Genomic DNA, 25,932 nt, shown 5'->3' with positions numbered 1-25,932 from the left:
TAACTGCTGATCTACAAAATCCCAACGATAATGAGGGCACACACTTGTTAAGCACTTGTTCTTTCCGATAATCGTTGATCGAGAGACTAATTATAATTTTTAATAAATTACATCTTTTATATGTTTGTAAGTCGTCGCTGTCGAGCGATCAATGAAGCGTTTCAATTGTTCTGCTCCTATAAGCACACACTTTGAATTACTCAATGATCATAAGAGAATGGCGATATTAAATTTTTGGTACAAGATCAACTGAGAAGAGTAATGTGATATCACATATCTTATGAACAATTTCATTGAAATCTATATTTGTAATCAAGTTCTATCTATATAAAATATTGCACATGAAGTACATGTTGCTTTTTCCAAAATTGAAAATGTAACTTTGTTAATTTCCACAATGTTTTGATTTGATTTATTTATACTTTTGTGTAGAGTATCTTTACTGCTGAAATAAATATGAGTTCAATTACTATTGTACTGGTTTGACAACTTTATTAGGCATTCATACGTAATACATACGTAATATACATTTGTATTGTTAAGCATCATTGCCTTTAAACAACTCTTAAATTGGCTCGCTATTGGTCAAGAATATTATGTTTAAGTTGCCATAGACCATAACTATTCAATAATTGATTACACACAGATATATTAATACCCCAAATATGGTATCTTAGCATCGCTGGAATTAAAGTCAACTTATTGAAAAATATCTCTGATTCCAAATTAGTTCACTATGTCTCTTTTGTTTCGTTAAGAAAACTTAGATTCAAAAAAAAAATATTAAAAAAAAACAAAAAAAAATAATTGAATAAAAAAATATATCGAAACATGACGTCGATTTTTGGACAAACAATTGTCCCAAAAGCGGGAGTTGAAGAAGCTCTTCCTGTATGGATGAAAATAGATTGGCGTCCAGAGATAGAAAAGGGAATTTACATTGATTGGGGAAAGTATTACTCACGAAGAGGCAGGGTAAACCATGCTTTGACGTATCTTAATAAAGCTTCTGAGCTTGCACCAGAGGACGTTATGATATTATACAATCGTAGTAAAAATCTGCGTAGAATTGGTAAAACCCATTCTGCTTTGGAAAATTGCAAGACAGCACGAAGTAAGTTAAAAAACTTTTGTGTTTGACGAACTAAATATGTTATTTTAATGTTCAAATTGTAATCGAATTAAAGAAATTTTAAAATCATCATTGGGACCTCAAAGCTATCCAGTTAATCTGGAAACTTGTGATGCGCTATACGAATTAAATCGCTTTGAAGATGCTAAGGCTGAAGCGCACAATAGCGCAAATCTCTTTTCGAGTAACAAGACACAAGCTTTTGAAGATCGATTACTTGTGGTATGTTAATAGAACATACACCTCTAACTTAGTTTCAAATGCACTGATATAATAACTGACCATTCAGATTGATGAAAATATACGTGATTGTTGTGGCGATGGACTAACCCCATTTATTTTGAAGAACCAAAATATCATTACACATGTACAAGATCTTGAAAATAATAAAATGAAGATTGACCAACGCCCACTTTGGAAGATATTGAAAGAAGAAGGCAAATGCGATGTTTTGAGCATTCCGGAGATTAAAGTTGGTTAATTGTTAAATTTTTCAAGTCCTCATAATAAGAGTAAATTTTATTAGGGTCAACAATTGTCTCCTCGCGAAATCGCAAGAAGGCGCCGTGCTTACGATATTTGTAATCAATATTACCTCGACAAATCTTGGAAGGACGTACTTTTCCTAGAGAAATTAAGAACGTGAGTAAGCGATTATATATATGTTTTAGATCCACTATTCCACTATTCGTGCTATTCACTACATCGACAGAAACCCAAATGTGCTAATGCCACAATGCAGAAACTCACATAAATTTCTGGAGTCATTGATCAAACAGCAATATAAAATCGTACAAAAATTCGCGGTACGTTAGATTTTTAACTTTGTTATGTACTCTACATCTGCATCGACTTATTTTAGAAAATGATACATTCCCGCTCTCCGATGTACTATATGCGCTATAACAAGCATGCAGACAAAACCCTCTCGGACAAATTCATGGAAGACCAATTATCTCGCATACAGTACCAAACTCGCCGAAATATGGTTGCAGTCTTAAGAACCATTAGACGTCTTCGTGAAGAACAAAATATATCGGTAATTAACATCAGATATGTTAATTGATGACCGAATATTCAAATATTAATATATTTTGCAGAAACTTTCAAAGTATGTTGAGGAGGTTATGGGAGAATATGTAGTTTTGAAAACTTTTAGAATAATGCCGTGGAAATTTGAATTTATTAACGAAGTATATAATACTTTGGCACTAGCTCTGGCCGAACAATATTATGTTCCAAGAAAATTTAAATTCAATGAGAAGAAAGCTTTCCACCATCTGCTTCACCTTGAGACCGATAAGATAAAGGATACCCCACAATTTGTGTTCGGAGACCGTTCCACATATCAAGATACAGATGCAATGGATCTAAGTAGTATAAAATCAAGGTTAATCTTCGATACTCCAAAACAAATATAATTTATTAATCATTGTGGTTTATAGAAGGCAAATTTCAAATCTTGAAAATCGTATGATATTCGCAAAATACTCGATTGAAAAATGCTATTTACTCCATCAAATAGCTAATATTCATCTGGACTCCAATCGTTATGAGGAATGCGGCTTTATCGCTCGTAAGGCAATTGAAGGTTGGTATTATATATTGTAAATTCATTTAAAATGTAGTTATTTATTCGATGCTACTTTTTCGATGCAGAATCAAAAAATTGTAATAGCTTACTTTGGAGTTTTCTCTGCACAATTTTGATTGTTAAATCGAATGCATCTCTTAACAAATTTGAGCGTGCAAAGGAAGCTTTGAGGAATGCTATGCAAATTGCTATTGATCTGGATTGCCATAACCTTACAGAATTTGTGGAAATGAGTTTTTCATGTCTTGAGCGAATTTCCATCAAGGGAAGTTTAAGCAACCCTTCTAGTCATCGGGAAAGCAAATCATCAGGTGGTAGCACTAACAGCATGTAAACTTTGCCTAACCCTTTCTCTTTCCTTTGAACTCGATTTAAAAATATCAAAATTTATTGTGTTTTTATTTAAATTTTTCGTGTAAATATATCATTTTATATAAAAGACTACATATATTATCGGATGTTTTTTATTTACTACTTAAAAATACTTGTCACTTTAGATATACAAATTAATATAACTTAACTTAAAGTAAGGTACATAATCGATAATTTAGTTAGATTAAAGGCTACAAGCCACTTTGGTGTCGTTTCAGTTCAAATCCTTATATTATAATAATAATATAATCCTAAAGCACTTTTCATTCAATCTCTATGCGCACATCACTTAAGCGTTGATTATCCTCAGCATAACTGAGCTTGGATGAATTGTTTTGTGTGGATTCAAGATCGTTTGCAGAAGTCTGCAGTTCGTTGGGCGTTTGTTCGTCTATGAAAAAGTCTGAAAAAATATAAAACAAAATGAACAAATAAATAAAACATTAGGTAATAGTGAAATACATTTAATTTAAAAATATGGGAAACTTACTATCTAATGATTCAACAGTAACCGAAACCAAAAGTTTTCAAAAATAATGCCAATTTACCTTTGAAATTATAATTTTATCTTTTAATTTCGTCGTTTATGTGTATAAAATTTGGAATTTAGTGCATCAGAAATTAATGATAGTCTTAAAAGGCAACATCGTGTAATTCGGGTGCAGTGGGCATTAATTGGACTGTAATTAGAGTGCAGATAGGGTGTTAAACGAAAATCTAAGGATTGATGGGAGATTGAAATAAATCTGGTAATGAACAATTTTACTCACCAGACTCGATGCAATTCCACTCATTGTGATAATGCTGATGCCCACTCGAATGATCTTCAATCGAGCGTAATGAATTTGGCTGATGCTCCTCATTCGCAATGTCATCAAAATCAAATATCTCAGTCACTTTGACTTTATTCGTATTATCGTCTGTGTAATAATATGCATAGAGTGCTTCATTGTGCGTCATCTTAGCGACTTGCTTAACATCGCCTTTAAGAGGTTTAGCCCCGCTGTAAAAATAAAAATTATTCATTATTCTTTGTTTTTATTAGTGTTTTTTTTTATTTACCATTGATCGATAAGAAGTGAGACTTTTGTACCATACAGATGATCGGAGTTAAACAGACCTGTTGCATCAAAATGTGGCTGATCGTAAAGCTGTGTAAAAAATTAAGATATTAAAATCTTAATTGAATTATTAAACTAGAAAATTCGAGTACTTACTGTAAATTTATCGAGCAAACGCAGTTGCATGGTGTTGTTGAGTTGAACAAGCAATTCTTCGATGAGCTGACGCATTTGTTTCGTCACTTTTGGAGTTAGTGTGGAGATTCTGAAATGACAACAAAAAACTATAGTAAATACAATGTAATCTATTGAATAAATCACTAGACTTACTTCATAATTGTCGCCAAAAGAAAGTCCATTGGCACAGTGGCTGGCATTGAGAGTAATTTAATGCCACGATGCTTGAATATCCAATTGGCTAAACCCTTGTTAGCCTGCTCAATGCATTCTTGTATCACATTCAACACAGTCTCCGGTAAGGGTGAACCTAAGGCATCCTACAAAAGAAATGAATGTAATGCAAATTAATTGCTGCACACAAGCGTTGACTTTCACTTCAAAATGCTTACGTTTCTGTGTTTCTTGCATTCGTCGCATTCGGCTTCAAAATCGTCGGTGTTGACGGTCTCCGAGACAACATACGTGGACTGAACGGCGATGCAACGACGGCAATTGATAAGATTGTTGCGATGTAGGAATTGCAATGCATCATCGAAACCCTGCTGGCAGAATTTCGAGAGAAACTCTGGTCGTGGCGGGAAGAAAATGCGAACGAACCGGCTCGCATTTTGCCTTGAGATTTCTACACTTGTGTTGGCCCAGTTAATGTGGAATAACTGTGAGCTCTGGTCGCGTGGACAAATATCACTCTCGCCGCAAAAGGGACTCACTGTAATCGTGTTCTCATCCAAAATTGGCAAATTGTCTGAAAAGGCACCGTCCATGTAACGCACACCACGAAAACGAGGTGGCAAAATTCCCGAAAATCCAGGTATAAAACAGGCGCACATCAGAGCATCCAAGACTTCTTGACGCGACTCAAACTCGGATATGATGACGTTTTTGCCATCATAAACGCGTGTCAACGATATATGAAGACGTCCATTAACACGCTTGTGGGCATCCTCAGGTAGATGCTTCTGTAGGCCCTCAAGCAATGAGGTTTGTATGTTAAACGAGGGACTGAATGGTCCCAGCGAGTAGCGGCGTGCTTCGTTGACCACCCGGAAAAAATCCGATGTCATGCTTCCTACAACGAGAAGAATACAAAAATATAATAAATGTATTTATAATCAAAAAAAAAGTACTGCACGCAACAAACGCATTGGAAAGAACAAATAGAAGAGAAGAAATGGCCTTGAGCACTTCCTCATCAACATGATGTTTCTTAGGCCAGCGACAGGGTCTCGCGCAGTTGGGCACGCTTAATTAGATCGTTCACCCATCTGAACAATGGGAAATGACGCATGCACCTTGTGTTGATCGATTATAGTATATTACTTTGGCCCCCATTGAGCACGTTGCTGATAAGAAGGCACTATAAAAACATATGAAACCCCACCAGAAGCTCGCACACTTATATTCTATATACGCATACATAAATTATTTTGTTTTGGCACAACAAGCTGATAGTAGTTTCCCCTTGTGTGTAACATATACTCTTCTTTGTGTGTGTGTGTGTGTGTGTGTGTGTATACAACCTACACACTTTTGCTGCTTCATTAGAAGAAAGCCGCTCAGAGATAACACGAAATAGCAGCAACAAATGTTTTGATTGCTGACGTAAAGCCCGAATCAGGCCACCACCACCTTCAGTTATAGTTTCAATAGTTCTATTGTTGTAAGGCACGAGTGAAATACATAATATAAGTCTTTGATCCACAATTAATGTTGACTCTACGCATAGATTTGTTTAAACTTGAAGTCTCAGGCAACCGGAAAGACGAGAGTTGATACTATTTTTATAAACGTAATTTGATGTGACGATCTAGGTCAATTTACATTATTACAGGGTATAAAATTCAGCATTCTAGCGTATCCGTTCGCTTAGATCAAAATAATAATAAGCTTTGTTTTCAAAATAAAATGCGGATGTGTAAGCAAAGCAAAGCAAAGATAAACAAGAAAACACGCCACTGTTTACAGTACCCATTAAACTGCGAGCAACGGGTGTTATCAAATTTCTTACAGTATTATTTTTTTTGTTATTGTTTATCAAAACGTCAAGCGCTCGAACTTCTATTTACAATAATTACACCACAAGCAAAAAATAAAAAGTTGTACTTTACACCTGGGTACAAGGTATACCCCATTCGAGTGTACTTATTATTACATGTGTTTCCCATCAGCTCTGGGGGCTCGTCTGCGGACTGGAAAACCAGTCGAACCACATTTGTACACTGAAGTAGCACACCATACAATACAATACAATACAGTACGGCGATGACATCAAATGTTTACAAAAAAGAACAGCTGCAAAGTTCGAGAACTCACAGACTTTATCAGTTACACTATTCGAAGTTGTTTACGGTGCCACGGACACTCCCCCGTGACCCCGAAACCCCGAACTTCAAAATAAGTATTTATAATAGTTGCCTCCTCTCGTCTTTAAATGGTGCAATGAACCGGAAATTTGACGTCTATCGCTGGCAAGAGAACGTTATAAATTTCCTGACCGAAGGTGAAGTAATTTCATCAAAAAAGTAAAATTAACTGAAACTGTTAATCATGTTTTTAATAGCAGAGAGATTAAAATGCGCTTAGTCAACAAAATGCACTGATAATTAAAACTGTTTACAATTACAAGATGCTTAGCAACGCTTTAACGCTAATGAGACTATTTTCTTATAATAGTAGTATAGTTTTTGAACTTCGAACAAAGAAGATTTTGATACCTAGATAAGTATACTTTCGATTTACGCCGCGGCAATTTGGGAACCTCAAGCTCGTTATAGAATCAAACGTAATTGCGATAACAAAGTTGAGACTGTACTTTGGAACCACTTTATAGGTCAGTCACACAGCTGCAGTCAGCTGGTCTTTGTCTTTACATGAGTAATGCTTACTTTGGCTGTGACTAACTAATTAGTAGATTAATTGATTGATTGATATCATCAAGACCTTATATACAAATATTATATATAACCATCTCTCTATAAACAACTATTAGTCTATTTATATTTTTAATGATATTTAATTTCATTTCCTCCATCCCGCTATCCCTAAACATTACCTGAATTCATATTTTGTCATAATTTTCATCCCTAACTTTAATGCCCTACAAAATTCTGCAAATTTCCAAACAATTCTACCCAACATAAATGTTTCTACGGCAAATAGAGCAGCTGGAAGTATGTGTTCCTTATTTTGATTTACAATCGGGTTGTTTTGGATTCGGATTACAGATAAGAGCGCCTATGAAATACATCACCACTCTCATATATACATACTTACGACACTTTTGCTGGCGTGTGCACAAAAAAGCCCAACAGTCACTTGTCACAATGAAATGAGCTGATAGCTTGATAAGCCCCAATCGAATACACATACATACATATGTATATAGCGCAAAACACAGCTGCGAAATGAATGTAAATAATACAACAACAAAAAGCATGTTCCATGTGAATGTATGTGTATGTCAACTTTTGTATTGTTTATGTGTTGAGTCTCTATATTATTCCTAATCAAAAATAGGAAACTCATTCAGTTTGTCGAGTTGCAAAACTTAGGCCAAAGACAATTGACGTCAATTGGAAACTATAGCAAATACTATATACAAATATTTAAACACTTTTTTTTTAGCTATTTATATTAGTGTATTATTTTGAAAATATTTAACATCTAGAACAAATGTAATTATGGACACGTAATCAGGTTACAGGTAAAAAGAAACTGAGGCGTCAGAGTGCTATAGCGTAAGCGTGAAATTGGATTAGGGCAAGAAACAGAAGTCTGTAGTGCATTTAATGGCATCCCTCAAAGTTTCTGCTCTGCGTCGTGTGTACCGTCATTAAAAGTGAATTGCAACCAAACTGGGGCAATAACTGGTTGCAAGAGCAATGAATCAGTTTACCTGTCGGTCTGGTCGTCGAACTTTCTACGATGTGCCAGCGAAAATACTCGACAGCAGCAACAGGTATATAAACATACATATATGATTTTGTATATATGTTATATATATATTTAGAAATAACCCAGACAACCACTGAAAGTGTTTTTCACAACAAACGTAAAATAATGTCACGACTGACTTAATAAGACATAATATATTTTATTCGTTTTATTTTTAACGTCTAACCTCTTAAAAGTCTTTCAACTTTGAATCGAAATATGCGCAGCCTACGGCTGCCTGTCACGCCCTAATTAATGTAACTCAAATTCAAGCGAGCCCCCAAGATAAACAACAACGACAACAAGCCCGACCTTCACATATTTGTGAATCAAACGCTTACACACAACAACAACATTTTCGTTGCTGTGTGTGTGTAATTCTATTTTCGTGCTTATTACATAGCTGGGAGCACACACACACACACACAAGCATTTTCAAATGCTTTTGTTTGTGTTTGTTTTGTTTGCATTTGCGACGTATTTTTGGGAGTGACGAGCCCCCAAAAACGAAGTATACAGACAGCTGGCAACGCTACTTCAAGTACATTTAGTATGTATGCAACAAATTTATGTTTTGATTCAAGTCCAACAGTCATTGAAAATATTCTTGTTACTATGGTAAGGACGCAAGTTTGCATATTCTACACACATATAGAACATTCCATAATATAATTAAAGTCTATTGTATGCTTACCTAAAGGCAAATCGCAAAGCAGGCAACATGCTGCTAGGGAGCCCGCGGAAGCGCCTGAAATCTTCTCCAGCAGCAAGTGTGGCGCGTATTTCTTGAAAGAAACTGCAACTCCGACATGGTAAATTCCCAGAAATCCACAACCAGCAAATGATAAATTCATTTTTCAATTATCACTTTTGTACACCTTTCTATCAAATCGAGTTTAATTAATAAAAGTTTTCTTTCAAATGAATTCAATAATTTTTAAAAACGAAATTATAGATTTTTTTCACTTTTAATGTGTTGCTTATCGTTCAATTATTTATTAGCGATTTATTCGTTTTTTATTCTTGCTTTAATGCAGAAAACACGAACCGTTACAGCTGCTTGCTTATGAGCGAATGAAATCGGTTGCGTACCAGCGTGACCACAAACAGAATTTCAAAATATACTGTAGCTATAGCGCAAAATCATACCAAAACGAGATAATTGCTAACTGGTTACACCTTTTTGGAATATTTTCGTTTTATTAAAAAAATCTATACACAATACAGATTTTTTTTCTTACTGTTTGAGAGATCCTTTCAGATCAGTGGATTAGATGATCGATAAAAAATAATTCTATTAACTCCTTTCTTGGTAAAATACCAATTAATCTTTTTTGAACTGTATTTTTATACTAATAAGTATATATTGTGCCGCATACGGTCATACAATGTTATCGATGACCACGGCAAAATACTTTTTGCGGCGAAATCAATTGCGGTGCGGCGAAGCTGAGCAGTCTGTGCTGGGCTTGCAAAAAAAAATATATGTATAACTATAAAGCTTAACGCAAAAAATGGAATTGTCCAAGCAATTAAAAGCGCAGGGCTGGTAAGTTGAACATACAGTGAAGTAATAACAATTTACAACTCCAAATAACCCAATAGGTACCTCACAGACGATGGCATTAAGACACTGAGCACCGCCATAGGCGGCGACCTCGAAGCACGCAAAATAATTGATGAAGCTTTGAATGTGAGTAACAGATGGCATCACTATCGTCAGATTGCTGATTGATTGATTTTCTTGTTATGCAGCGGGATCTGCGCGATATTGGAGGCGGTGCTCTGGCCACCAATCGCGAGGACTCGAGTGCAACGCTCGGTGGTCGCATTGTGCTCCAGGTGCAAAAAGTGCGCAATATTGCGGCCCCCAAAAGCAATGAAGAATCGAAGGCAGCGCCACGCCTACTACAATTGGAGCTATCCGATGGGCAGCAAACGCTACAGGCTTTGGAGCTGGAACCGGTGCCTGCATTGAGTCTAAATGTGGCACCCGGTACAAAGATTTTCTTCAAGGCCGAGAAACTGCAATTGATGCATGGATTTCTGCTGTTGCGCCAGAATGAGTTGCAGCTGCTCGGCGGACGTGTGGAAGCTTTGTACGAGAAATGGGATTTTGCACGCACAATGCTCAAATATGCACGAAGTGGTCGCCCATTGACGGGAGCAACTGCACCGCCGCCTTGGGTGGCATTTGGCAAGAGCATCAATGCCAATGATGATCGCAACTTCAAGAGCTTGGTGCCGGCCGGAGACAAGGATAAGCCGGCCAAGGAGAACGACGAGTTTAATGCCACGCGTAATGAGGCGATTGCCGCTGCTAGCAAGGTGGCTGTAAAGAAGGTGTTCGGTGGTGGCGGTCAGAATCTCGTTGACTACAACATCAAGAAGATCCTCGACAAGGGCTACAGCAAGGAAGAAGCCAAGCTGGCGTTGCAGGGCACTCGCAACAATCTCGAACGTGCTCTGTACAATCTCAAGCGTCGCAAAGATGCGGCTGCTAGTGGCAGCACTGAGGCGCCACCCATGCGCGGTGGGCGTGGAGAGCGTCCGGGTCGCGAGGGCAAACGTGGCGCAAGTCTGAAAGATGAAGCGGAGGCAGCGAAACCGGCCGCGAATGCGACACTCTTTGATTTTCTTACTACGAAATTGCCACCAACAAAGGACGCCGAGAAGCTGGAAGCGAGCGCCATGGAGGCGGCGGTCAAGGCATCGCTGGCAACTGCAAATGCCGAGCGAACCCAAAGCAAACATCACGAACAAAACCATGAGCACAAATTCCAGGGCACAAACGATCGATCGCGTTTCGAGAACAATGTGTCGAGCAGTTTTGCTGCCCATCGAGGTGGCCCGGCAGGACGTGTTCCTCGTGGCGGAGCACGCAATCGTCCCGAACGAGGAGGCGGCAACTTTAGCTCTCGCGCAGGAGGAGGAGGAGGAGGTGCACCGACAGCACCAGGAGCTGGCAATGGCAGCAGCAGCAATATGCGTAACCGCTACGAGAATAATTCGCGGGCAACGGAACAAACTCATGTCAAGAGCGCTGGACGCAATGGTCACGAGTTGCCACGCGAGGTCTCTAGCAAAGCTGTTGTCCCTGAGGCAAAGCAGGAGCAGGAACTAACGACTGGGACCAAGGAGCAGAGTAACAACAATCGTCGCAATAACGAACGACAAACGAATCGCAACGGAAATTATCGCGCCGAGAATGGTAATAGGAATAACAGTCGCCGACAGCCAGGAGCTGGATCAAATGGTGGTGGAACTGTTGCTCCAGTGGGCAGAGTAAGCAATAATCCGTTTAGCAACAATGAAGATGCAAATACTCGCCTCAACAAAGTGGTCGAGGAAACGGCTAATTTGAAGATCAACTCAACTAAGCGTGAACCACGACGTGGTGGTAAACAAAGTGCTGGACCATCCCATCGCCAGCAGCAGTTTGAAGCGCCAGCAAATGCATTGCCCTTGGAGAAGAAGTCTATGGAAAAGCCAATTCCAGGAGCTGCAACTGCAGCTGCATCAACAACAGCACCACAGCGACAGCAACCACAGCCAGTGAAGGAGCATCCACGATCACAACATCAATCGAATGCCAGCTACAGTCAATTGCCAAATGGTTACACTTATGATCCCAGCAAGATTATGGGTTTCCAGAGCAAGGAGACCAATGAGTTTGCCATGAGTCTGCTGAAGAGTCAGGGTTTGACAATTGCGCCACAAGCGGCGGCAGCATCGGCAGCGCCACCACCACCGTCCAGTCAAAAGCTGCCTACTCAAGCAACATCCCCACCAGCGCCGATGGCTAACAACAACAGCATCAAGCCGCGAAACACATTCGATGCATTACCAATGGCATCGGCTAACAGCATTCAACTGCCATCAAATCCACAGCCAGCTGTTTTATCATCGCCACCACAGTACTTCACTGACGATGCTTGGATGTGGAAAGCTGGCGACTTGTGCATGGCCAAGTATTGGGACGATGGACGAGTGAGTATACAATTTGTTAAATGCAATTAAAGAGTTGCTAAACTCTGAATTCTATTTGTATAGTACTATGAGGCTGAGATAACAGGAGTTTCGGAAAACACTTGTGTGGTGTTTTTCCTGGGCTATGGCAATCACGAAGAAGTACTGAAATCGGATATGTTGCCCCTCACCGATGCCCAGAATCGACCCTTAAGCAATATGCCCCAGTCACAGCATCAACATCCGAAGTCGCGCTATCGTGGAGATCGTCAGACTCAGCAGCAGCAGGTATATGTGCCACCACACAAACGCGAGTATTAATTAATCCAATGTACCCACATTTATGCCTACTGGAATTAAATTAAATGTATCGAATAAACCACATTGCATTTTCTTTGATGGCTAAGCCAGAAAATAATAATAATAAAGATAGAATTCCATTCATCACACATTGTCAAATTAAGAAATTTGAGAGTTGTTTTATTGTCTTCTAATCTTTTATGAACAAATTGTATTTATTCTATGAGTTGGAGAGTACTCTTTAAATATTCGCGCCTTCAAAAGTATACTATTAGATTAATGGTCACCCCAATTTGACTTCAGTAATTATAAACGATAATTCAAAATAGCACTCTTTGAACAAGGTTAACGTTAAGTCGGATTTTTTTTTTATAAATGTTGCCTATTGCTATAGGCTAATAAATAAAACGGAATTTGAAAGCTGTTTTTCATTATTTCTTTGCGAAATAAAAGTATTATTATAGAACACATTAATTTAAAATAAATGAATATAACGAACCTTTAATTTGGCTACAGAAAACATCGAGCACCAAAAATCGAAGTTTAAAAAAGTCGATATATATCGATTTTATATTCGATGTTTCTCTCTGCATCTCTAATTCAACCTGTGGTCACACTTACTAACACACGTGTTTGTTGATGAGCATCAAAGTCGTGCAGACTACGCATTTCCATAAAGATAAATATATTAAAAAGAAGAAAATAAAATGGTTAAAGTAAAAGTAGAGAAAAATGATGACGCCGACACGTCCGTTAAAGTCAGTGGAAATGTGTCGGTTAAGGAAGAAGAGAGCTATGACGACAAATTGCTGTTTATTAACGCCATCGCCAAACCGATGGCAGGCAAGAAATTGGCCAAGAAAGTTTATAAACTGGTCAAGAAAGCCATGAAGCATAAAACCTACTTGCGAAATGGACTCAAGGATGTGCAAACACGTTTACGCAAAGGTGAAACTGGGTAAGTGGTTTATAGTTTAGCTATTTTTTATATGAAATTAACCTACTCCCATCATCCACAGCCTTTGCATCTTTGCCGGTGATGTGACTCCCGTGGACATCATGTGCCACCTGCCCGCTGTGTGCGAGGAGAAGGGTATTCCCTACACTTACACACCAAGTCGTGCTGATCTCGGTGCTGCGATGGGTGTTAAGCGAGGAACAGTCGCCTTGCTTGTTCGCCAAAATGAGGAATACAAAGATTTATACGATGAAGTCAAAGATGAGCTGTCCAAGCTGAATGTTCCAGTTTGAGTTGCTAAATTAGTCTGTATTCCTAAGTAAGAACATTGCTAGTTAAGATCCTAATTTTCAATTTACAAATACACTATAATCTTGTACAAAATCTTAACTGTGTACGTGGGGGTTAAAGTGAAAAAAAGCTTCAACAGGTGGAAGATATTCCTTTGCAGGGGATTAGCTGCAAGAATCGAACAAAAAAATGCAAAGGATGCAGTCTATCCTTGGAAACGATATGATTCTATTCTTGGTGATATTGAAAGATCTTTAGCAGCAATATTTAGTTGTCATCCATCGTCGTTATATCCCATTAACATTACAATTTTGATTAATTTGCCAGCACCATTGAACACGAAGAAATACATATAGCAAAATAAAGTAACATCTTTGGTTTTTTTGGTTGTCCCTTGGGGATCTTTTTTTTTTAATTTTTTCATACGTATTTTTATAAATTTGATTACACAGGGTTTTCTTTTTATGTGTAGTATGGATGCGTTTCGTGTGTTTCAAATCAGTATTCAAAGTTATTTTGTGCTTAATTAAATGTGTTGTTAAGACAAACAGACATATAACTATTATTAATATTTGTTACTGGTATTTTATTATTAAATATATATATTTATGAATATATATTTACTAGTTCTTTTTTTTTTGTTTTGTGTTTTTCATTTGTAATGCAAAAGATGATTAGATTATACAAGTAATTACATTCATATATATGTTAATATATATATATATATATATTTATAGAAGTGTTTGTATATAGAAAGGTATATATATATCTATAACTAAGTTTTAGTATGCATATGCATCCAAAGGAGCTAACGAAATTTCTATTCAGAATGAGTAAACCAGATGCGAGAATACTGAGGAAAATATTAAAAACCAATCGCACATGCTTCGGTTAGTAAGTATATCTAAGATAGAAAACGTCACGAAGCGTTAGTATCTGATATACTTATCCACTTCATATCGCCAATAACCAGGAAGGTGGTTTACTGTACACCACATATGTAGAACAAAGGATTTCTATCCTATCCTGTGCACATACAAATGTTATTTTGGTTGAAAAGATGTGCATACAATAAAAGTATCCCATATAGCCATTACATGTATATATTTAAAGTACAATTAAAAAGCAGTATTTGTATTTTGTACGATATAAGTACGTAAATAAATTAAAGATTTGAATAAAGACAATAATATGTATTTGAGTACATGATAATTTTTTTTTTCAGTTACTAATTTTTTTTTGTTTCGAATGGTCAACTGCTGTACAAAACTCAAGGTAAGGTACAATATATGTAATGTATTTATAACTCAAGCGCACTTAGGCCAAACAGAACTGTTTCGTAGCATTTAATCTACGACCAAATAGAATGATTATTAAATACAAACTTTGTTGAATTTTATCTTACAACTAACTAATTGAATTTTTTTTTCGATTTTTTTTTTGTTTTTGCTTTTTTAATTTTTTTGTTGTTCTTCTTGTTATAAGTTATTTTTAGTTTCAAGGGCCTAATGAATAATGGGGGCTGGATGCTCAGAGCGACCCTGCTACATGCGGCATGACAGACAGCGCCTGGGGCGTGCGTTGGGGGCGGAACGGCCTGCTGCAGCGATTTTGTTTGTAATTACTAAACGTATGCGTAGATAATATATATAATAATTGTAATAATTAAGACTACATATTTAAATTAATTGCAATTAAAAAAAGCAAAGGGGGAGAGCTAAAGTTAACAAGCAATTCATATTTCCTGTTTTTGGGTTTTTCTAATTTTGCCATTTTTTTTTGTTTTTTCTTTTTTTGTAGTTTTTAGTTCTTTCTTTTTTGTTTTTGTTTTTTTTCTTTTCCTTTTTTTTATGAAGACCCTAGTCTTTTGTTTTTTATATTTTTTTCTTGTTTGTTTGCTTGCTTTGTTTAAACCGTGATGTCACATGCAGCAGGCGGGGTTTGTTCCGCCCACGCATATAACGCTGCGGTGCCACGTAGAACGTGCTCACTGAAAATAGTTGTAGAAGCCCGTGGTTGCTTGTCCCAATTCACGTATGGCTGCAAATGGATCCTTTTCTAACATATCATTGGTTGGTTGAGATGATTTTGATGCATGTAGCGACCGTGCCGGATTCATTGTAGATTGCTGCTGCTGTTGTTGTTGATGTGCTGCTGCTGCTTGCGGACCTTGACTTAGCACTGCCGCATATGTGGTTGCCGAAGACTGCTGATGATTGGCCGCATCTGTGGCGGACTGTACCGTCTGTGGCGGCACAGCAAACAAGTCCAATTCATGGCCACCCTTCAACTGATTGTAGTTATTGTACAACAAGCCGTGAGCATGGTCTGACTTGTTCGAATGATCGCCGACCACATTGTTGGCTTGAAACAAGGCCTCAATCAAATTGGTGCCAGTATCCAAGCCGGCAAACAGTCCCGGCATATTGTTGTAGCTGTTATTACCATTGCCGGTCATTGCCTGGCGTCGATAGAGCGGCACCGAGCTGGCATTGTTGTGCAGACCGTTGCTGTTGTGTTGACCGCCATTGTTGGGGTTATTAAAGTTGCTGTACTTGTCGTTGAGCAAAGCGTTGTTGGCTAATAAAAAAATAATGTGTAAGTATCGCATTACAATATTGTTTATATGAGGGCTGCAAACTGCTTGCGTTTAAGACAATATCATTGTATTAGTATAAGTTAACCGCATTGGTTAAATCTTTAAAATGTATAAACAAGAAATTAAAAAGATTGATTGGGAACTCAATTTTTCTTTTAGACGATTTGCAACCTTGGTACATAACGTTTACTTACCATTGCCCATGAAATTGGGAACACCAGCGCTGTTGCTGTTGGCAGAGGGATGAACAACACCTGGCGCCGGTCCTCCCATGTGGTTGGCATACAGATTCTGTGGCTGCGGTGGCCCCTGACTTGGCGGCGCATGTTTGGCCAATGGCAAGGCTGATTGTTGTGCCTGTTGTTGGCCCTGCATCATGGCAAAGAGGCGACTTTGCTGTTGCTGCTGCTGTTGTTGTTGTTGCTGCTGCTGTTGTTGTTGTTGTTGCTGGTGTTGCTGTTGTTGATGTTGCAACTCGCTACCATTTAACATGCCATTGACGAGGGGAATACCACCCGAGCCCGCTGTTGCCGCCGTTATGCCCACCATGCCGAGCACATCACGAAGAATAGGCTGCGCAACATCATTGGCGCCATTCATAATCGAATTAAACACAAGATCAATTTGCTGATTAAAGTTATCCAACGGCGGGGACGATTCCACTGGCTGCTGGTTCTGCGCCTGTGCCGGTGTCGAGTACATCATTGGATATTGTGGCCGCTGTGGCTGCGGTCCCATGACAGCATGTGGATTCGACAACATTTGCGGCCCTGGTGCCGTCGGTGGTTGTGGCTTCGGTCCCTGTGGATGCTGCTGTTGCTGCTGATGTCCCTGCTGCTGCAGCGTTGCCATCACTTGTCGCAGCATATCACCAAACTTGTTGGCCGCATCTTGTCCCACCGACTCGAGCAGCTTGAGATACCACTTGTATTGCTCTTCCTTCGAATTGAATGCCATCTCATAGATGCTCACATTTGGCGGCAGCAGCTCATGGGCTGCTGGGAAACGTACAGCATTGGGAGACGGCTGTTTGCCTGCCGAATACATGTAGGGTGCAGGCGGCGGCTGTTGTGGTGCTGCTGCTGCCTTCTCATAGTTATTGTAACCAGATCCAGCCCCATTATGCCGCAGATAAGGTGGTGGAGGTCCATTTTCCATGGGGCTCATCGGACCGTTGGGCACGCTGCCGCCACGTTGAATAGGCAGCGGTGGCTGGCCATAAAGATGATGTTGTGGAGGCGGGGGCTGTTGAGGAGGTGGCGCCTGGCCATGGCTGTACAGCGTCTTCTTCGCTAGGTAGCCCAATTCGCTGGGATTACGTAGCAACTGTGCAGCAGCTGTTGCGTTTGCTGCTGCTGGTGGCACACTGCCACCTCGAAGAGTCTATTGTGGACAAAAAAAGGGTGTTTGATTAATATAAAGTTGTTTAGCTATTTATGTAATTAGAGATATAATTGATATTAATACGTGCATTAGGCTAGACTACGCTGTTCAGGTCATTTATATTAATATTTATGATTTTATAGCTTAGATGCCTAGAATATTTGGTTCAGTTTTAAAGGCCACTTAATCCAACATAAAGTTAAACAAATTATTGAAAAATATAGCAATCTTAACGATCCAGCTACAAATTGTTGGCACTAAGCTAATAATAAGAAAAAATAATTGTATTACATTTAAATAAACAATTTATACTCACTGGTGGTGGTAAGGGTCCTGGACCACGGCCGGGGGCACCCGACTGCTGTGGCGGTGGCTGTTTGTTTGGCGGTAGGACGCTCCAGGGATTTGTTTGCGGCGGCGGGCCCCACAAGCTGGCATTAGGATTCTGCTGCTGTTGCTGTGCCTGTTGCGGCGTCACAGGTGGACGCCAGTGCTGCATGGCAGCGTACTGGCCATAAGGTGGTGGTGGCGGACCACCACCACCCGGCTGAGCCTGCCGCAGATGTGGTGGTCCAGGTGGCGGTCCATTTGGCGGCGGACCGCGCATGCCCATGTGGCCGCGAAGATGCGGACCAGGACCACCCGGTCCTGGACCTGGTGAGGGGCCATTCGAGGTCTTGCCACCGCCGGCGGCAACGGCTGCCATCATTGCCATGTGGGTGGAGTACATGTGCGAGAATTGCTGGTTGGCTGCCATTGCAGCGGCCATTTGATTCATTTGATGCGCTGCCGCCGGGCCGGGACCAATGTTCGCGGATGCGGCGTAATGATTCGATTGGCTGCCGGGTGGCGCATGCGTCGGTGCATTGAGATACAAGGCGGCCTGCTCTCGCAAGTATGCCTCGGGTTGCAGAGCGCGTGGCACAAACTCGGGCGCTAGCGGATTGAGCACATAACCACGCTTCATCTCAACGCCATCGAGTTGGGAGCGCAAATTCGACCAGGTTAGTCCAAACAACGACTTGTGCTCATCGCAGATCTCAATGAAACGCTCCCAGACCTTGCGACAGCGGCCAATGGAGCAGAGAGCAACCGGATCACCGACGACAGCAACTAACGATTGGGCACGCGTAATCGCTGTGTTTAGCAGCTTAGAGTTGCTTAAGAAACCATAGTCGGTATCGGCATCTCCAATGCTGGCCGCGCTGGCCATAGCTCCTGCTCCTCCAGCTCCCTGACCGCCGCCGCCGCTCTGTGGCAAGCAGGTGCGACGTGTGCGCACGGTGGACAAAAATACAGCGCGAAATTGTTTGCCCTGCACGTTGAGCACTCGCTCCACAGAGATGCCGCCCATGCGACGCTTGCGCAGCTCGGAACGTATGCGAAACACCTGATCCGCATATGGTGTCATTATTCCAATGCTCGTGTCATTCAATTTTCCCCAGGCGCTGGGCCAACGTTTGCGCAGCTCCGACACCCGTTCGACGACTTCATAGACCTCGGCATTGTTGTAGAATGCCGTTGAATTCTTGTCCTGCACATCTTCGCCACGTGTCGTGAAGAACGTCAGCGGATAGAAGCGTTCGTGACGCGGCTGCTTGCCCGATGCCACCAACTTCTGCTCGTAGAACAGCTCCGAGGTAAAGCGTATGATGGCCTCATGGGCGCGATAATTCTCGCACAGCAGGATCTTGCATGGAAAGTTTGATGGATAGTGATCGTAGAGTCGTTCCAGCAACGAAATGTGCAACTTGCGCTCCTTGGCAAAGGCGGAGAATAGCTCGGGACTCATCTGCATGTGATCACCAGCCAGCACAATGCGCGTCGAGTCATTGGCCAGTGCAAGCGGCATAATTGCCTCGCATTCCATCGCCTGCGCTGCCTCGTCCAAGAAGATGTGTGTAAAGAGACCCTTGGGTAGCCCAAGCGTAGCCAACTCCATGCTGATGCTTAGGGTGACAACAATTATGCGATGCCGCATAATGTCTTCAATGCTGGGACGTCGAAAGTTGCCCACGCCATCGGTGATGCAATACTTTTGCACCACACTGTTGACGGTGGCGGACCAACGCTTGTGGTAGTAGACACGCAAAGGCGTTGCCTCCTCCAGACCCTCTTCAATCCACGGATGCAGGTACTCTTTAATGTAGAGATCTGCCGCCGAATTGGAATGCGTGCAGATGAGTATCTTGGCCTCTGGCTGTGCCAACAATTGCTTTATGGCCTGCGCCAATGTGTAAGTTTTGCCTGTGCCAAATGGACCAATGAGTAAAATCGGTGGCAACTTTATATTAAGAGCCGTGGTAATGGCATTGACTGCCTCACGCTGCTTGGCATTCAGCTTGGGTTCACAGGCATCGGCCCATTGCTTCTTGGGTGTCCAGGGTATGGATGGCTCCAGTTCGGTGGCTGGGAAAATCAAACGAAAATCGGTAATCTTGTCGACAGCGTTGTGCCACTCGCAATAGGGCATGCGATTCAGCTGGAACTGTATGTCCACATCCAGTTCAGTGTCCGCTTGCAAGCCCATGGCTTCCACGCACTTAGACGACAGCTTCAGATAGATAACATTCTTGCCCTTGTCCTCAATGAGTGCCTCGTACACAGCGCGCTCTCCAGCTTTATCCGATTTTTCCGCTTTACTCGCGGCATCCTCGGGTGCCGAAATGTAAACGCTACTGCAGTTGGAGAGAATCAAACGACCCGGCGAGGTATCCTCCGAGATGTCTTTGCCCAAGCGCATCAATGCGAATAGTTCTCCAGCCAGCGAATACTTGGCTGTGCTTGTCGCCATGCCAGCCGGCGTTAAAATATAATTCGAAGCCACTGTCAGACGTGTACGTACATTGTATCGTGCGATTTGCTCGTAGCGAGCAATCTCCTCGACGTACAGCAGCTCATGGATACGCGATCGATAGTTGTTTTGCGTCAGTCGTTTCTCCACAATGGTGGACTGGGTGAGCGTGAAAGTCGCCGCCCGTGGACATGGATAGCGTTCCAGAAGTTCACGCTCATGCTGCAGATCACTCAGGTAAGCTTCCGTCTTCAGATGCGTGCCAATTGTGGTCTCAAATCGAGTCAATTGGGTGTTAGAGACATCCCATCGCGTGGCTGAGCTGTTGATTATGTCACGCTTGATTTCCTCAATCTTCTCGGCATCGCTGACGGGCAAAACATCCACACAAAGATGACGCACGAGCAGCGGCTCCTGACCCACATCGAAGCATATTGATTGCCGGAACGTACCATAAATTTCCGTATGAAATTCCACAGTGATCAAGTGTGTTAGCTGATTCTTTGCTGTTGTCGTGTTGGCATCTTGCTCTTCTTCGCTGGTTTCTGGCATGTTAGCAACACCAGTGGCCACCCATTCCTGATCCGACTTCAGTTCCACATCCTCGGCCGTCGATGTGGTCGCATTGTCGAGCTTAATCGATTTGATGGCGAAATGATTGCGATGCGCATCTTGGAGCAGCGCCACAGCTCGCAGAGATCGCAATGTTTGCAACTGAAAGAGCCACTCGCGTGTCGAAGTCTTCGAGCTGATGCTAGTGACCAATTGTTGCTCGCACTTAGCCTCGACATCGGCGACTCTTTCACACATGACACGCTCTGGAGCTGTCGCCTGGATCCACTGCTCGAGTATCTGTTCCGTGTACGACTTGCCATACAGCTCCTTCTCGCAGGCTTTCTGTACACGCATTCGCCGGTATTCGAAGCGCTCCTTCCACTCGTTTAGCTCGTCCAGGCCGTGCGCCTCCACACACTGCGCCCCATAGTGGCAGGTGTGTGCTTCCACAAATGTCTCGCAGACGCTATACGTGTCCAGGGTGTACCCCCGAGGTGGCGGACGCCACTTCCAATCGCGACCTGCAAATGCAATTATTACAATTGAGTAAGTAAGTTTACACAATCGAAAGATCACTAATTAGGTGATATTCCGATGTCAACATCTTAAGGATGCATTAAACTTGTACAATAAGTATTTCAACTTTAATGAGGAGTAGAACTATAAGGCTTGTGTATTGTCTTTGGGCTAAGCATACCCTTTTCTACAACTGCAGACAATATCACTCTACTCATCAGTATAATAAATGTGTGGATTGGATTGGATCATAAATAATCGTACCCTCATCGCTCATTATCACTTTCTGATGGCTTTCAGTCTGGCAGTGCTGCCTCAACTCATTGCGTGTTTGGAAATTGATGGCACAATAACTGCACGTGGTTGTTGTTGAGTGTGCCGCCTGATCCGTTGCATCTGGGCCAAGTTCTGATGCTGGCGGATGCTTGCCGCCCGTCAATTTAATGGCCGACAGCAGTTCCGTGTTCTTGGCACAGATGCTGGAAGTGGACATGGTGCTGCTGCTTCCAGTGCTACTGCTGCTGCTGCTACTAAAACTGCCGCTGCCATTCTGCTGTTGTTGTTGCTGCTGCTGCTGTTGTTGCTGCTGTTGTTGTTGCTCGCGTTTCTTTAGCCCCTTGTTGCTCAGCAGCTTGCTATACTTGTCCAGCGGCAGATTGTTAGTAGCCCAATGATCCAGTTTAGTATCCAGTATGGCCATTTCGTCCTCGAGTCGCGCATGCGGAATCTTTTGCGTTTGCGACTGCTGCGATTTGTTGTGACCATTCATAATCATCTGTATGATGGACTTGTAACGCTCGAGGGTCTTCGATATGTCCGAGAAAATCTGCTGGCCACTGAGCTCACTGATCCACTTGCTCAGAAAGTGCTCCGCATCCTACATATAATTAATATTTATTTATATATATATATATATTTTAAATAATGAATTATTCAGTTGACTTACGGGATACTTGTGCAGCTTGAAGAGAGCGTGCACCAGCCAGCGACGTGCCCGCGATACGCTGGCCAAGCATTCGGTCTGCTCGGCCAGCAGTGTTAGCACTTTATACGCGTCCGATAGACAGCTCTCGTATCTGCCCAGTTCGAGGAGACACTCGCAACGGCCCAGCAGACAGGCGATCTGTTGATCCTTTTGGGCACGCGACGTTCCATTTTGCGTCTGCAGCTGCAGTTGTTGTGGCGGCACTGTTGTTGTTGCTGTCGCTCCACTGGCAGCGGAACTGGAACTGGACGAGGCTGCGAGTATTTGATCGTAGAGCGCCACAGCACGTGCCCAGCTCCTTCGGCGCACCATGTCGTGTGCCTGCATCTCCTTTTCGGCAGCCATTCTTCAATGGCAGCCGCTTGGTTTGGTTTATCGTCAATGTTATCGGTTAGTAATGTTTACGGCGGCGTTCTCTTTTCTTGGCTCGTGGCTCAGTTGCCCAATATATATGTATATATATTAAGTAGGTTATGTGTTTTGCTTCCCTTAATTATTACAATTTACAATTACAGTTTTCTGCAAAGATAAAAACGATTAACGATTAAACACATTTAACTAACCATCGACTTCTTATTGGCAATTCACAAAGTAACAACTTTAAAGGAATAATAATTGATAGTCAAAATATCTCCACTCTTCTTTTTGTTGCACACGCTTTTAAAGTGTTTATGCGAGGCGGCTACGGCTACATGCTGAGATTATTTACACAAAATTCGCAGTCTATTTTTGCTTTTTCTTCACTGTTGAACTCTTATTCTTATTCCTTTTTATTTTCTTTTATTTTTTAAATTATAATTAATTATTGCATTTTGCAGTATTATATGCTTTCGCAATTTGCAGCGATATCATGCGTAAATTGCATTTGTTAGAATGCTCCCAAACATTGTTTTTTCATTTCGTTAATTCATTTATAATTTTGTTTGTTTTCTTGTTTGCACAATACTTTGCGTTTTCCTCAAAATTTTCGCTGCTGCTGTTGCGGCTGCAACAACAGTAGACGGTGTTCAGTTCACCAAACACAAAACGGAATGTCAAATTAGCAGGCAGTGCTTTTTGATATGGCCATACGCAATGATGTTGCCATATAAATTTACATGGACTTTTATGCATATGTATGTATGTATGTACATACATGTGCATATATGCCCATATACATATACAAGCACAAGCGCAATATGTAAATTGCATTTGCATTTTTTTCCATACTCAATTTGTGCTTATTTACAGGCCTTTGACCAATGTACTTGAAATTTCCTTGCAAATTTTTTGCAAGAATAGAGTATCTCTATCAGCCGAAAAATTCAAAGGCGCAGCAGCTGTCATTTTGCCAAGCAGAAGAGGTGCAGAGGTGGAGATGTGTACCTACTATTCGCCGTCTTCAGAGTTCTGTGTGCAGCATAATTCATTTACCTTTGCACTAACTGATAATGTTACTACACTAATCTCTAATTTAATTTTACATGGTTAAACACAGATATGATAGAAAATGCACATCTCACGTCGAAAAATGTTAAAAATAAGCTATGTATGTACTAGTGTTGGGTCGTTCATCACTGAGTTTGCACAAAATTTACCCAACACTAAATTGTGGCGGGCGAACGATAATTCATTGATGCATTTCAATAATCGAGCTATCGAATAGCCTAACTCAATTTAAGAATTACGCTTTTATTTTTGGATTAAATAATAAATTTATAAATGTTTTTGCTTTATTTTAACTTTTTAATATTATTATTTAAACAATTTTAAATAATCCTATTTTAATTTCAAATAGCAAGAATTTTTTTTTCATTTTTTTAAATGTAAATATATGTATATATATAGTTTTTTGTATAACTTTTTATAAGAAATTTATTTATAATAAATTAAATTGAAAAATTTAAATAATAGATAAAAGAGATATTGTCGTTCTTTATCGAAATCGTTTAATTGGGCGCAAATTTAAGCTACTGAGTACTTCCTAATCCCTTTAGTATCCAGCGCTGCCAACTCAAAGCGATGTCCGAGACCTAAGCTTTCCAATGCCATTTTACATATCACACATGGTTCTTTTTTACAGTTAAGTTAGACGAATTTTTATGAACCCACATTTACTTAATTAATTACCGAAAAGTCACTTAAAAATATAATATGGATCGTTATAATCGTGTCTGGCGAGGTAAATACCATTTTGAATAAAGTTTTTGAAATAGTTATGAATACACTTTTTATTATAGATCCTAAGTCTCCCTTAACACCCTTGACGCCAAGAACAACACAGATGTTCAATTTTGATAACACATCAGATTCTAGAACACCAACTGCCTCCTTTGGAAGCCTTAAGCCCAATTTATTGGACATACCGCGGGCTCCAATACGACGACTGTCTGGTAGTCGAAATCGAACATCACGAAGTTTCTCTCAGGATTTTATGCGCCTCCGATCAGTATTTTCTCCAAATGCCCAGAGCACAACGACTGAAAATAGTAGCATTAAGCAGGAAAAGGTTGTAAAACAGGAGAAGCGAGAATTTAAGCGGAGCTCCCCGGTGGAGCAGCCAACTCTTAGTCCTCGTGTGCGCTCGCTACTAAATCGCACAGGAAATACTCATTTAACCAACTTGTTTGCACGTCAAGAAATAGACATTTCAGTACTAATTCAGATGACACTCGAAGATTTGGAATCACTAGGTATCCGAGGTGCCAAGGAATTGAAACTAGCCTTGGATCTTATCAAATTTGCGAAAAATTTCTTTAAAAAGTGATTGGTGATTATATTTTTGTAATTCAACTTTTTGTTAGTCATTTTTGTCATTATTATAACTTATTATGTCCTTTTGTTTGTGTTCTGATCCGCTTTTAACTAAATGTAAATCAAATTACTTACTATATTCAGAATTTTCAAAAATGCTTCAAAGATTTTAAAAGTTGACTTCATATATATTTAAAATATCCATAATTGAAACATTATATTTTAGCTTTACTTTAGCAAATTGTAAAAAATAAATAACAAACATCAAAATAAGCCATGGAATCAGATATATCGAAGAATCGGCTGCTCGACTGGGAAGCTTCTGAATGGCGTTATTACAAAGTATTTTCACTTATTTTCCTCCGAGCGTTTGGTGAAAAGACAGACCGGAGGCGCATAAATTTCTCAGAAAAATTTCCCGATGTGTGGAAGGAACCATTGTTCATACGTAGTATTGGCGCCCGCGGTACATCCAATAATCTGGGCCTAAGACCTCCAAAGAGTGCAGTAGGTGCTGGGGAATCTGGGGATGTATTATCAAAATTAAATATTTGCGGTGTGCTAGGCGTCTTAGGCG

General features: G+C 40.7%; 6 protein-coding genes across 11 annotated transcripts; 4 read left to right on the top strand and 2 right to left on the bottom strand.

The window, feature by feature from the left end:
* The first annotated feature begins 735 nt into the window (after nucleotides 1-735).
* Nucleotides 736-3,179, top strand: LOC132794384 (uncharacterized). 2 transcript variants are annotated; one of them, XM_060804805.1, is made up of 9 exons: nucleotides 736-1,114; nucleotides 1,188-1,354; nucleotides 1,422-1,604; nucleotides 1,659-1,774; nucleotides 1,845-1,938; nucleotides 1,995-2,171; nucleotides 2,233-2,522; nucleotides 2,578-2,723; nucleotides 2,792-3,179. In XM_060804805.1, the coding sequence occupies exons 1-9, from the start codon at nucleotides 832-834 to the stop codon at nucleotides 3,058-3,060; spliced, it is 1,725 nt and encodes a 574-aa protein (XP_060660788.1). In that variant the 5' UTR covers nucleotides 736-831; the 3' UTR covers nucleotides 3,061-3,179. The 2 variants fall into 2 exon arrangements, with proteins under 2 accessions (XP_060660788.1, XP_060660789.1); XM_060804806.1 differs by lacking the exons at nucleotides 736-1,114; nucleotides 1,188-1,354; nucleotides 1,422-1,604; nucleotides 1,845-1,938 and having other exon boundaries at nucleotides 1,695-1,774.
* On the bottom strand, nucleotides 3,175-9,345 carry LOC132794385 (1-acylglycerol-3-phosphate O-acyltransferase Pnpla3). 3 transcript variants are annotated; one of them, XR_009633199.1, is made up of 8 exons: nucleotides 8,967-9,345; nucleotides 4,729-5,408; nucleotides 4,490-4,656; nucleotides 4,316-4,424; nucleotides 4,161-4,249; nucleotides 3,869-4,101; nucleotides 3,589-3,778; nucleotides 3,409-3,501 (listed from the first exon to the last, which is right to left on the bottom strand). XR_009633199.1 is itself a non-coding variant. In XM_060804807.1 (7 exons), the coding sequence occupies exons 1-7, from the start codon at nucleotides 9,124-9,126 to the stop codon at nucleotides 3,362-3,364; spliced, it is 1,578 nt and encodes a 525-aa protein (XP_060660790.1). In that variant the 5' UTR covers nucleotides 9,127-9,344; the 3' UTR covers nucleotides 3,175-3,361. The 3 variants fall into 3 exon arrangements, 1 of the variants encoding a protein (XP_060660790.1); XR_009633198.1 differs by having other exon boundaries at nucleotides 3,418-3,501; nucleotides 3,647-3,778; XM_060804807.1 differs by lacking the exon at nucleotides 3,589-3,778 and having other exon boundaries at nucleotides 3,175-3,501; nucleotides 8,967-9,344.
* A 332-nt stretch (nucleotides 9,346-9,677) lies between these two features.
* Nucleotides 9,678-12,655, top strand: LOC132790722 (tudor domain-containing protein 3). Its single transcript, XM_060799368.1, has 4 exons — nucleotides 9,678-9,821; nucleotides 9,878-9,965; nucleotides 10,028-12,262; nucleotides 12,326-12,655. The coding sequence occupies exons 1-4, from the start codon at nucleotides 9,787-9,789 to the stop codon at nucleotides 12,560-12,562; spliced, it is 2,595 nt and encodes an 864-aa protein (XP_060655351.1). The 5' UTR covers nucleotides 9,678-9,786; the 3' UTR covers nucleotides 12,563-12,655.
* Nucleotides 12,656-13,150: 495 nt separating this feature from the next.
* On the top strand, nucleotides 13,151-13,883 carry LOC132794483 (H/ACA ribonucleoprotein complex subunit 2-like protein). The gene is made up of 2 exons (XM_060804956.1): nucleotides 13,151-13,499; nucleotides 13,561-13,883. The coding sequence occupies exons 1-2, from the start codon at nucleotides 13,249-13,251 to the stop codon at nucleotides 13,790-13,792; spliced, it is 483 nt and encodes a 160-aa protein (XP_060660939.1). The 5' UTR covers nucleotides 13,151-13,248; the 3' UTR covers nucleotides 13,793-13,883.
* Nucleotides 13,884-14,877: 994 nt separating this feature from the next.
* Nucleotides 14,878-24,179, bottom strand: LOC132794482 (probable helicase with zinc finger domain). Of its 3 annotated transcripts, none has more exons than XM_060804954.1 (6): nucleotides 23,988-24,179; nucleotides 22,584-23,141; nucleotides 21,902-22,514; nucleotides 18,089-21,642; nucleotides 16,584-17,772; nucleotides 14,878-16,370 (listed from the first exon to the last, which is right to left on the bottom strand). In XM_060804954.1, the coding sequence occupies exons 2-6, from the start codon at nucleotides 22,965-22,967 to the stop codon at nucleotides 15,778-15,780; spliced, it is 6,333 nt and encodes a 2,110-aa protein (XP_060660937.1). In that variant the 5' UTR covers nucleotides 22,968-23,141; nucleotides 23,988-24,179; the 3' UTR covers nucleotides 14,878-15,777. The 3 variants fall into 3 exon arrangements, with proteins under 3 accessions (XP_060660937.1, XP_060660938.1, XP_060660936.1); XM_060804955.1 differs by having other exon boundaries at nucleotides 23,992-24,179; XM_060804953.1 differs by having other exon boundaries at nucleotides 24,036-24,179.
* A 461-nt stretch (nucleotides 24,180-24,640) lies between these two features.
* On the top strand, nucleotides 24,641-25,628 carry LOC132793086 (uncharacterized). Its single transcript, XM_060802750.1, has 2 exons — nucleotides 24,641-24,783; nucleotides 24,842-25,628. The coding sequence occupies exons 1-2, from the start codon at nucleotides 24,756-24,758 to the stop codon at nucleotides 25,366-25,368; spliced, it is 555 nt and encodes a 184-aa protein (XP_060658733.1). The 5' UTR covers nucleotides 24,641-24,755; the 3' UTR covers nucleotides 25,369-25,628.
* Nucleotides 25,629-25,932: the final 304 nt, after the last annotated feature.

This window comes from Drosophila nasuta, chromosome 3, assembly GCF_023558535.2.
Source record: "Drosophila nasuta strain 15112-1781.00 chromosome 3, ASM2355853v1, whole genome shotgun sequence".
NCBI classification, from domain to species: domain Eukaryota; kingdom Metazoa; phylum Arthropoda; class Insecta; order Diptera; family Drosophilidae; genus Drosophila; species Drosophila nasuta.
Note: the sequence above shows the minus strand (reverse complement) of the source record. Positions and strands in the feature narration are given on the sequence as shown.

Bases quoted from the DNA above. Each gene is read 5' to 3' on its own strand.
- LOC132794384 (XM_060804805.1), top strand. From the start codon at position 832: ATGACGTCGATTTTTGGACAAACAATTGTCCCAAAAGCGGGAGTTGAA. The intron at 1,939-1,994 runs GTACGTTAGATT...GACTTATTTTAG, and splicing joins AAATCGTACAAAAATTCGCG to AAAATGATACATTCCCGCTC. The intron at 2,523-2,577 runs GTTAATCTTCGA...TGTGGTTTATAG, and splicing joins CTAAGTAGTATAAAATCAAG to AAGGCAAATTTCAAATCTTG.
- LOC132794385 (XM_060804807.1), bottom strand. From the start codon at position 9,126: ATGAATTTATCATTTGCTGGTTGTGGATTTCTGGGAATTTACCATGTC. The intron at 4,657-4,728 runs GTAAGCATTTTG...TTTCTTTTGTAG, and splicing joins AATGCAAGAAACACAGAAAC to GATGCCTTAGGTTCACCCTT. The intron at 4,250-4,315 runs GTAAGTACTCGA...TTTTTTACACAG, and splicing joins GTTTGCTCGATAAATTTACA to CTTTACGATCAGCCACATTT.
- LOC132790722 (XM_060799368.1), top strand. From the start codon at position 9,787: ATGGAATTGTCCAAGCAATTAAAAGCGCAGGGCTG. The intron at 9,966-10,027 runs GTGAGTAACAGA...CTTGTTATGCAG, and splicing joins TAATTGATGAAGCTTTGAAT to CGGGATCTGCGCGATATTGG. The intron at 12,263-12,325 runs GTGAGTATACAA...CTATTTGTATAG, and splicing joins AGTATTGGGACGATGGACGA to TACTATGAGGCTGAGATAAC.
- LOC132794483 (XM_060804956.1), top strand. From the start codon at position 13,249: ATGGTTAAAGTAAAAGTAGAGAAAAATGATGACGCCGACACGTCCGTT. The intron at 13,500-13,560 runs GTAAGTGGTTTA...CATCATCCACAG, and splicing joins TTACGCAAAGGTGAAACTGG to CCTTTGCATCTTTGCCGGTG.
- LOC132794482 (XM_060804954.1), bottom strand. From the start codon at position 22,967: ATGGCTGCCGAAAAGGAGATGCAGGCACACGACATGGTGCGCCGAAGG. The intron at 22,515-22,583 runs GTAAGTCAACTG...AATTATATGTAG, and splicing joins TCAAGCTGCACAAGTATCCC to GATGCGGAGCACTTTCTGAG. The intron at 17,773-18,088 runs GTGAGTATAAAT...TGTCCACAATAG, and splicing joins CAGGACCCTTACCACCACCA to ACTCTTCGAGGTGGCAGTGT.
- LOC132793086 (XM_060802750.1), top strand. From the start codon at position 24,756: ATGGATCGTTATAATCGTGTCTGGCGAG. The intron at 24,784-24,841 runs GTAAATACCATT...TTTTTATTATAG, and splicing joins TTATAATCGTGTCTGGCGAG to ATCCTAAGTCTCCCTTAACA.